Source organism: Salmo trutta, chromosome 38 (assembly GCF_901001165.1).
Source record: "Salmo trutta chromosome 38, fSalTru1.1, whole genome shotgun sequence".
Lineage (NCBI taxonomy): Eukaryota > Metazoa > Chordata > Actinopteri > Salmoniformes > Salmonidae > Salmo > Salmo trutta.
The window spans coordinates 29,346,696-29,356,545 of record NC_042994.1 but is presented as its reverse complement, the minus strand read 5'-3'; the positions used below and the strand labels follow the sequence as shown (position 1 = coordinate 29,356,545).

At 45.4% G+C, this 9,850-nt stretch overlaps 1 protein-coding gene across 1 annotated transcript in view; it reads left to right on the top strand.

Annotated features, from left to right (window-relative positions):
- gtf3c1 (general transcription factor IIIC subunit 1) overlaps nucleotides 1–9,850 on the top strand; it is a 69,334-nt gene continuing 59,484 nt past the window's right edge. The window contains exons 1-6 of the mRNA XM_029739836.1: nucleotides 1–555; nucleotides 1,203–1,406; nucleotides 5,891–6,067; nucleotides 6,470–6,613; nucleotides 7,363–7,459; nucleotides 8,349–8,512. Of these exons, the coding sequence (XP_029595696.1) occupies nucleotides 335–555; nucleotides 1,203–1,406; nucleotides 5,891–6,067; nucleotides 6,470–6,613; nucleotides 7,363–7,459; nucleotides 8,349–8,512 (1,007 nt within the window). The 5' untranslated portion in view covers nucleotides 1–334. The remainder of the gene's footprint in view (nucleotides 556–1,202; nucleotides 1,407–5,890; nucleotides 6,068–6,469; nucleotides 6,614–7,362; nucleotides 7,460–8,348; nucleotides 8,513–9,850) is intronic.

Sequence of the window (9,850 nt, the reverse complement as noted above, 5' to 3'; positions counted from 1 at the left end):
GTAAATGTGAGTAGTACGCCATCTTGTGGAACATTGGGGGATGTCCTTCAGGTAACCTGACCGTTCGACGCGAATGACGTACAACACAAGGTCAAAGTTTACATGTGCAACGTAACGACAGGAACACAGTTGAAACGGCAGCTCCCAAAGAAAACATACATTTTTGCGTGAAATGTGCTTGATTTAACGTTTTAATTTGGCGGTTTTAATTAAACAGGATACAATTCAGATGCTTTGAATGCATATCGAGCCGTACAGTAGTAGCTGGTCATTTTTTTAACTTTGAGTCACGAATTCGCAGCGGAGCTAGCGAGCTAACGTTAGTTTGCTAGCCATGGATCCGCTAGACATAGTGATGGACGAAGTGGCGTTGGAGGGACTGGACGGGGTTACTATCCTCTCTCTGTGGATTCGGTTGGAAAAGAGGAACCCTGCTTTCCCACGGAATCTGGACCCGTATACTAAAGAGTTCATTTGGAAATCCTTGGTCTCGAACCACGAAGTCGACTTCTACGAGCTGCCGCAAGAGAGAGCGGATGTCGTGCTCGTCGACAGGTAGGTTGGAGTTTTTCTTACGCGTCGATCACACGTACAGTGTCATTACGAAAAATGGGACGGAGCATCATCTGGATATGTGTTCAACATTCACCTTCTGCTACCATTTCTGTCAAGCCGTCTGCGCATACAGTTTGACGCATACTTTAGATAAATCCAACGTATTCACTGCAACTGCCTCTGCAACGCAATGCTGCAAGGCAAACGCAGCGTTCCATTGGAATGAATGTACTTCAGGTGTACCAAAATGCATTGACACTGTCGGCGTGATCGAGCCGTTACTTGTCTAGCTACTTCAGTGCGTTCAAGACGACTGAGAAATTGGAGAGAAAAAACTAGCTCCAACTGCGAAAGTTTATTTTGAACATGGATTTCCCAGTGCCTAACAACAGTCCTACTAAACATTTTCCCTATATTGTACATTTGTAGCGTTATGGCATTGTTTGATAGTTTGTTTCAAATTCAGAGGCTATCTAACTAACTAGCTAGTAAAACCATTCAGAAGCCCTGACTCCAAAGCTGACGCTAACTAGTTAACTAACCTTGATGGCTAAATATCTAGCCATGCTCAGTGCCAAATGTTCAGTTAGCTGTGTGCACGTTGCCAACGCCACTATCCCTCTCCATGCCATATGTCTGTTCTTCAGGTTTGCAGACATAGATCCAGACACAGGGATTCAGGAAGCATCTTGTTGGGACAGAGTGGACTCCTACCCTGTCCAGATCTTATTGGAGGATAAGAGGGGAATCCAGGGCTCGTGCGTCTTCTTCAAGGAGAGGAGAAACGTCACCCCAATCATCCGCACCACCGACCTGACGCCACGGCTAACGTTAGAGGATGCCTTCAAAAGGTGGGAGAAACTGGCAGAAGATTAATCCGTGTGTGTGTGTGTGTGGGGGGGGGGGGGGGGGGGGGGGGGGGGGGTAAACTGTCTGAAGATTCAAGATATCTCAAAGACATTCATATCCAGCTGGTCCCAATTTCTCCACCTCTCCTTGGCCGCAACCCTTAAGGGCACATTTTTGTGGCGGTATCCAGATCTTCATACCGTTTCTGTACCATACAGTATACGGTATTATTGGAAGTACACACAAAGGTGCTATTTGACACACAAAACAATTTAGGCAACAGGGATCTTGATCCAGGAGGTGATTAAATGTCTCTAGTCTGAGTACCGGTCTTTTTAGCTAACATTCCACTCCTTGTCATTGTCAAAGAAATCTCAATGTTCAATATGCAGCTAGATTTACACCGGAGTTGCTCATTGGTTGTTAGAAATGACATTGATATTTTCCATGACAACATGTAGAGCCTAAAGAATATAATTAGAATTATAACAGTCAAAAACAAACGTTTAGCTGTTAGCTTGGCAAGCTGTTGTATTTTGATAGCTGTTAGCTAGGCAAGCTGTTGTATTTTGATAGCTGTTAGCTAGGCAAGCTGTTGTATTTTGATAGCTGTTAGCTTGGCAAGCTGTTGTATTTTAGATTTTTGTAACACATTTGAGTTTGTATCCTTAAAAATGTTTGAAATTTCAATAAAATAAAAGCCAATATTTAGATAATGTTTGAGATTGGAAGATAGCTGTGAGGGGTTATCGAATCACGATCAAGTCCTCTGTTCTCCTCGTGCTCATTAATGATAGAATGTTCATATTTGAAGATGGTAGAAAGGCCAGTCTGTTTGGCAATGACAGAGAGGCAAGGAGTGGCTTGTTAGCTGAAGAAGCTGTTACTCAGGCTGTTATGTCTCTGCTGTAATCAAGAAGTTTGATCTTAACAAGTTAGCAAACCAAATGCATAGCTGGATCCCTGAGCTGGATATAGGTTAAAAGTTATAGTTATACCTCGTTATCGTTAAGCGGTGGCGGAGCACGCACGTGAGGCGATATTGAGAATCATACCGTCGGTGTTTCCAAATGCCCCCGTATGCTATATAAACGGTATATCGCCCAAGCCCACTTCAATGTTTGTAGAGCTGTATTTACAATATAGCAATTAAACACTGGAATGGTAGATGTGCACAAGATGAATGTGCAAGTAGAGATACTGGGGTGCAAAGGAGCAAGTTAAATAAATAGAGTATGGGGATGAGGTAATTAGACAGATGGGCTGTTTACAGATGGGCTGTTTACAGATGGGCTATGTACAGGTGCAGTGATCTGTGAGCTGCTCTGACAGCTGATGCTTAAAGTTAGTGAGGGAGATATGAGTCTCCAGCTTCAGAGTTTTTGCAGTTCGTTCCAGTCATTGGCAGCAGAGAACTGGTAGGAAAAACGACCAAAGGAGGAATTGGCTTTGGGGGTGACCAGTGAGATATACCTGCTGGAGCGCGTACTACGGGTGGGTGCTGCTATGGTGACCAGTGAGCTGAGATAAGGCTGGGCTTTATCTAGCAGAGACTTGTAGATAACCTGGAGCCAGTGGGTTTAGCGACGAGTATGAAGCGAGGGCCAGCCAACGACAGCGTACAGGTCGCAATGTTGGGTAGTGTATGGGGCTTTGGTGACAAAACGGATGGCACTGTGATAGACTGCATCCAGTTTGTTGAGTAGAGTGTTGGAGGCTATTTTATAGATGACATTACCGAAGTCGAGGATTGGTAGGATGGTCAGTTTTACGAGGGTATGTTTGGCAGCATGAGTGAAGGATGCTTTGTTGCGATATAGGAAGCCGATTCTAGATTTAATTTTGGATTGGAGATGCTTAATGTGAGTCTGGAAGGAGAGTTTACAGTCTAACCAGACACCCAGGTATTTGTAGTTGTCCATGTATTCTAAGTCATAGCCGTCCAGAGTAGTGACGCTGGACGGGCGAGCAGGTGCGAGCAGTGATCGGTTGAAGAGCATGCATTTAGTTTTACTTGCGTTTAAGAGCAGTCGGAGGCCAAGGAAGGAGAGTTGTATGGCATTGAAGCTCGTCTGGAGGTTTGTTAACCTGTTATGGCTAAGGGGCAGTATTTTCACGGCCGGATAAAAAACGTACCCGATTTAATCTGATTATTACTCCTGCCCAGAAACTAGAATATGCATATAATTATTGGCTTTGGATAGAAAACACCCTAAAGTTTCTAAAACTGTTTGAATGGTGTCTGAGTATAACAGAACTCATATGGCAGGCAAAAACCTGAAGATTCCAAACAGGAAGTACCCTCTCTGACCATTCCTTGAGCTTCTTGGCTCTGTTTATTGAAAACTTAGGATCTTTGCTGTAACGTGACACTTCCTACGGCTCCCATAGGCTCTCAGAACCCGGGAAAAAGCTGAATGATGTAATTCCAGCCGCTGGCTGAAAAACATTAGCGCCTTTGGTAAATGCTCTATCAGGGGACCATCAGACTGAGGCTCGTGCACGAGGGGATCCCATGTTTTTATTTTCTCTCTCTTTGAACGTAAACACGCTTTCCCGGTCGGAATATTATCGCTTTTTTACGAGAAAAATGGCATAAAATTGATTTTAAACAGCGGTTGACATGCTTCGAAGTACGGTAATGGAATATTTAGACATTTTTTGTACCCTTTCGGATAGTGTCTTGAACGCACGAACAAAACGCCGCTATTTGGATATAACTATGGATTATTTGGGACCAAACCAACATTTGTTATTGAAGTAGAACTCCTGGGAGTGCATTCTGACGAAGAACAGCAAAGGTAATAACATTTTTCTTATAGTAAATCTGACTTTGGTGAGTGCTAAACTTGGTGGGTGTGTAAATAGCTAGCCCTGTGATGCTGGGCTATCTACTTAGAATATTGCAAAATGTGCTTTCACCGAAAAGCTATTTTAAAATCGGACATAGCGAGTGCATAGAGGAGTTCTGTATCTATAATTCTTAAAATAATTGTTTTTTGTGAACTTTTATCGTGAGTAATTTAGTAAATTCACCGGAAGTTTGCGGGGGGTATGCTAGTTCTGAACGTCACATGCTAATGTAAAAAGCTGTTTTTTGATATAAATATGAACTTGATTGAACAAAACATCCATGTATTGTATAACATAAAGTCCTAGGTGTGTCATCTGATGAAGATCATCAAAGGTTAGTGCTGCATTTAGCTGTCTTCTGGGTTTTTGTGACATTATATGCTAGCTTGAAAAATGGGTGTCTGATTATTTCTGGCTGGGTACTCTGCTGACATAATCTAATGTTTTGCTTTCGTTGTAAAGCCTTTTTGAAATCGGACAGTGTGGTCAGATTAACGAGAGTCTTGTCTTTAAAATGCTGTAAAATAGTCATATGTTTGAGAAATTGAAGTAATAGCATTTCTAAGGGATTTGAAAATCGCGCCACAGGATTCAACTGGCTGTTACGTAGGAGGGACGATTTGGTGCCACCTAGCCCAGAGAGGTTAACAGTGTCCAAAGAGGGGCCAGAAGTATACAGAATGGTGTCATCTGCGTAGAGGTGGATCAGAGAATCACCAGCAGCAAGAGCAACATCATTGATGTATACAGAGAAGAGAGTCGGCCCGAGGATTGAACCCTGTGGCACCCCTATAGAGAGTACCAGAGGTCTATCAGAGAAGTAGTTGGTAAACCAGGTGAGGCAATCATTTGAGAAACCAAGGCTGTCGAGTCTGCCAATAAGAATGTGGTGATTGACAGAGTCGAAAGCCTTGGCCAGGTCGATGAATACGGCTGCACAGTAATGTCTCTTATCGATGGCGGTTATGATGTCGTTTAGGACCTTGAGCGTGACTGAGGTGCACCCATGACCAGCTCTGAAACCAGACTGCATAGCGGAGAAGGTATGGTGGGATTCCAAATGGTCGGTGATCTGTTTAACTTGGCTTTCGAAGACCTTAGAAAGGCAGGGTAGGATAGATATAGGTCTGTAGCAGTTTGGGTCTAGAGTGTCTCCCCCTTTGAAGAGGGTGATGTAAACGATGGTGCACGTTGGTGTAACCAATGAGGAGATGGCATGTGGGTATCTGCTTCTATAAACCAATGAGGAAATGGGAGAGGCAGGACTTGCACCGTGTTCAGCGTCACAAATAGAACTGACTTCTATTTTAGCACTTGGAAACGCAGACGCTCGTTAGTGCGCGAGCAGCGTGGGTGCAATAATTGAAAAACGTGTGTTTACATTTATTTAGCGATGCGAGCGATATGGTCAGCATGTTACATCAAGGGTTTAGGGCCAAGGGGGAGGGATAGGGTGTGATATGGGACCGGCTGTTAACATTACATTAGCTGGCCGACTACAGAAAGTCATAGCCCCAACTGATGACCTCTCCCCGAGGTAGAATCAATCCACAACTTGTCATGAACTAGTCAGGAAGATACTAAGCATGGTCCTAAAACAACCCTTAACCCATGATAACCTCTCGTCCTCCAGGTGGGGGAGGAAGCTGGTAATGGTGGCCTCCCAGAGGGTAAGGTTCAGGGTGTTGATAGGTGATGGAGGAGACCCGGACATGAAGCTGACTGACCACTCATACTGTATCCTGGAAAGGCTGGGGAGGGCCCGCTGGCAGGGAGAGTTACAGAGAGACCTGCACTCCTGCTCGTTCAAGTAGGAAAACACATATATCTACCTCTAGCTACTGAGAGACCTGCACTCCTGCTCATTCAAGTAGGAAAACGCATATCTACCTCTAGCTACTGAGAGACCTGCACTCCTGCTCATTCAAGTAGGAAAACACATATCTACCTCTTTAGCTACTGAGAGACCTGCACTCCTGCTCATTCAAGTAGGAAAACACATATCTACCTCTAGCTACTGAGAGACCTGCACTCCTGCTCATTGAAGTAGCTGGCTTGACAGGAAAACCACAGTGATCTCCTCTACCTCTTTAGTGTTTATGTACCAGCATGCTCTCTGTCACACTTTCATCTCTGTAAAGTTGCTAGAATACCACTATAGTCTGCTCTGATTGGTCACACTATGTAATAAGCTGTGTTGTGATTGGTGCAGGACGGACCCGAGGAAGATGCACTACTTGAGGAAGTCTCTGACGCAGAATGATCTGATCACCATGCAGTCTCACGTCATCAGACTGGCCAGTGGAGCACAGCAACACTCCATACTGCTGCTGCTCAAACGCTTCCACGTAGACCGGTCAGTACACACTGTCTGATTCATGGAAAACTTATGTTTACATTTCCAAAGCAAGTGAACTTGATCATTTGTATTGGTTATTTCACTTTTGTTTAGTAACAGTAAACATTACACTCACAGAAGTTCCAAAAGAACAAAGACATTACAAATGTCATATTATGTCTATATACAGTGTTGTAACGATGTACAAATGGTTAAAGTACAAAAGGGAAAATAAATAAGCACAAATATGGGTTGTATTTACAATGGTGTTTGTTCTTCACTGGTTGACCTTTTCTTGTGGCAACAGGTCACAAGTGTTGCTGCTGTGATGTCACACTGTGGTATTTCACCCAGTAGATATGGGAGTTTATCAAAATTGGATTTGTTTTCGAATTCTTTGTAGGTCTGTGTAATCTGAGGGAAATATGTGTCTCTAATATGGTCATACATTTGGCAGGAGGTTAGGAAGTGCAGCTCAGTTTCCACCTCATTGTGTGGGCAGTGTGCACATAGCCTGTCTTCTCTTGAGAGCCATGTCTGCCTACGGCGGCCTTTCTCAATAGCAAGGCTATGCTCACTGAGTCTGTACATAGTCAAAGCTTTCCTTAAGTTTGGGTCAGTCACAGTGGTCAGGTATTCTGCCACTGTGTACTCTCTGTTTAGGGACAAATATCATTCTAGTTTGCTCTTTTTTTGTTAATTCTTTCCAATGTGTCAAGTAATTACCTTTTGGTTTTCTCATGATTTGGTTGGGTCTCTCTCTCCAGGCGTAGTAAGTATGATATCCTGATGGAGTTGACCTCTAACCTCCTGTCGGAGGCGCCCAACCACATAGCCTCCATGATCACACTACGAGACCAACTGGTGAGACCTCCGTGTGTGTGTGTGTGTTCCAGTCAACAGTGCATTGTTGAGCAGTGTGTGGTTAGAGTGTGGGTGTATCAGCAGTGTGAGGTTAGAGAGTGTGGGTGTATCAGCAGTGTGAGGTTAGAGAGTGTGGGTGTATCAGCAGTGTGAGGTTAGAGAGTGTGGGTGTATCTCAGCATGTTGTGAGGTAAGAGTGGGGTTTCAGGCAGTGTGAGGTAGAGCGTGTGGGTGTATCAGCCAGTGTGTGGTTAGAGTGTGGGTGTATCAGCAGTGTGAGGTTAGAGAGTGTGGGTGTATCAGCAGTGTGAGGTTAGAGAGTGTGGGTGTATCAGCAGTGTGAGGTTAGAGAGTGTGGGTGTATCAGCAGTGTGAGGTTAGAGAGTGTGGGTGTATCAGCAGTGTGAGGTTAGAGAGTGTGGGTGTATCAGCAGTGTGGGTGTATCAGCAGTGTGAGGTTAGAGAGTGTGTGTATCAGCAGTGTGAGGTTAGAGAGAGTGTGTGTATCAGCAGTGTGAGGTTAGAGTGTGTGTATCAGCAGTGTGAGGTTAGAGAGTGTGTGTATCAGCAGTGTGAGGTTAGAGAGTGTGTGTATCAGCAGTGTGTGGTTAGAGAGTGTGTGTATCAGCAGTGTGTGGTTAGAGAGTGTGTGTATCAGCAGTGTGAGGTTAGAGAGTGTGTGTATCAGCAGTGTGTGGTTAGAGAGTGTGTGTATCAGCAGTGTGAGGTTAGAGAGTGTGTGTATCAGCAGTGTGTGGTTAGAGAGTGTGTGTATCAGCAGTGTGTGGTTAGAGAGTGTGTGTACCAGCAGTGTGAGGTTAGAGAGTGTGTACCAGCAGTGTGAGGTTAGTGTGTGTATCAGGACATGCAGTGTGTTTTCTCTCTGCAGAGTATCAGTGAGAGGACCTTCAAGCGTATGTATCAGTACATGCAAGCAGCCAAACTGGTCCAAGTGGTCATTAAACCAGTTGAACACCTCAACCCTACAGTAGGCACCTGTGATACCAGGAGAGGTATGTACCCTACACACTACCTCACTACCTCAACCCTACAGTAGGCACCTGTGATACCAGGAGAGGTATGTACCCTACACACTACCTCACTACCTCAACCCTACAGTAGGCACCTGTGATACCAGGAGAGGTATGTACCCTACACACTACCTCACTACCTCAACCCTACAGTAGGCACCTGTGATACCAGGAGAGGTATGTACCCTACACACTACCTCACTACCTCAACCCTACAGTAGACCCCTGTGATACCAGGAGAGGTATGTACCCTACACACTACCTCAACCCTACAGTAGGCACCTGTGATACCAGGAGAGGCATGTACCCTACACACTACCTCACTACCTCAACCCTACGGTAGACCCCTGTGATACCAGGAGAGGTATGTACCCTACACACTACCTCACTACCTCAACCCTACAGTAGGCACCTGTGATACCAGGAGAGGTATGTACCCTACACACTACCTCACTACCTCAACCCCACAGTAGGCACCTGTGATACCAGGAGAGGTATGTACCCTACACACTACCTCACTACCTCAACCCCACAGTAGGCACCTGTGATACCAGGAGAGGTATGTACCCTACACACTACCTCAACCCTACAGTAGGCACCTGTGATACCAGGAGAGGTATGTACCCTACACACTACCTCACTACCTCAACCCTACAGTAGACCCCTGTGATACCAGGAGAGGTATGTACCCTACACACTACCTCACTACCTCAACCCCACAGTAGGCACCTGTGATACCAGGAGAGGTATGTACCCTACACACTACCTCACTACCTCAACCCTACAGTAGGCACCTGTGATACCAGGAGAGGTATGTACCCTACACACTACCTCACTACCTCAACCCTACAGTAGGCACCTGTGATACCAGGAGAGGTATGTACCCTACACACTACCTCACTACCTCAACCCTACAGTAGGCACCTGTGATACCAGAAGAGGTATGTACCCTACACACTACCTCACTACCTCAACCCTACAGTAGGCACCTGTGATACCAGGAGAGGTATGTACCCTACACACTACCTCACTACCTCAACCCTACAGTAGGCACCTGTGATACCAGGAGAGGTTTGTCCTCCACAGTACACACTAGACTTTTCTAGCCATTACACATGAGACCCTGGCCGTGACCCTGGCCGTGACCCTGGCCGTGACCCTGGCCGTGACCCTGGCCGTGACCCTGGCCGTGACCCTGGCCGTGACCCTGCGAGGGTGTCTCGGGAGTTGGGATATGTGTCAAAATTTCTATTTCAATTACCACATGCGTATTAATACTAACTTGTACATGTGAACAGGACAGATAAAACCACCCAGTCTGATGGCTGGTTCTCCTATACACTATGCTCTTTGTTCTGTC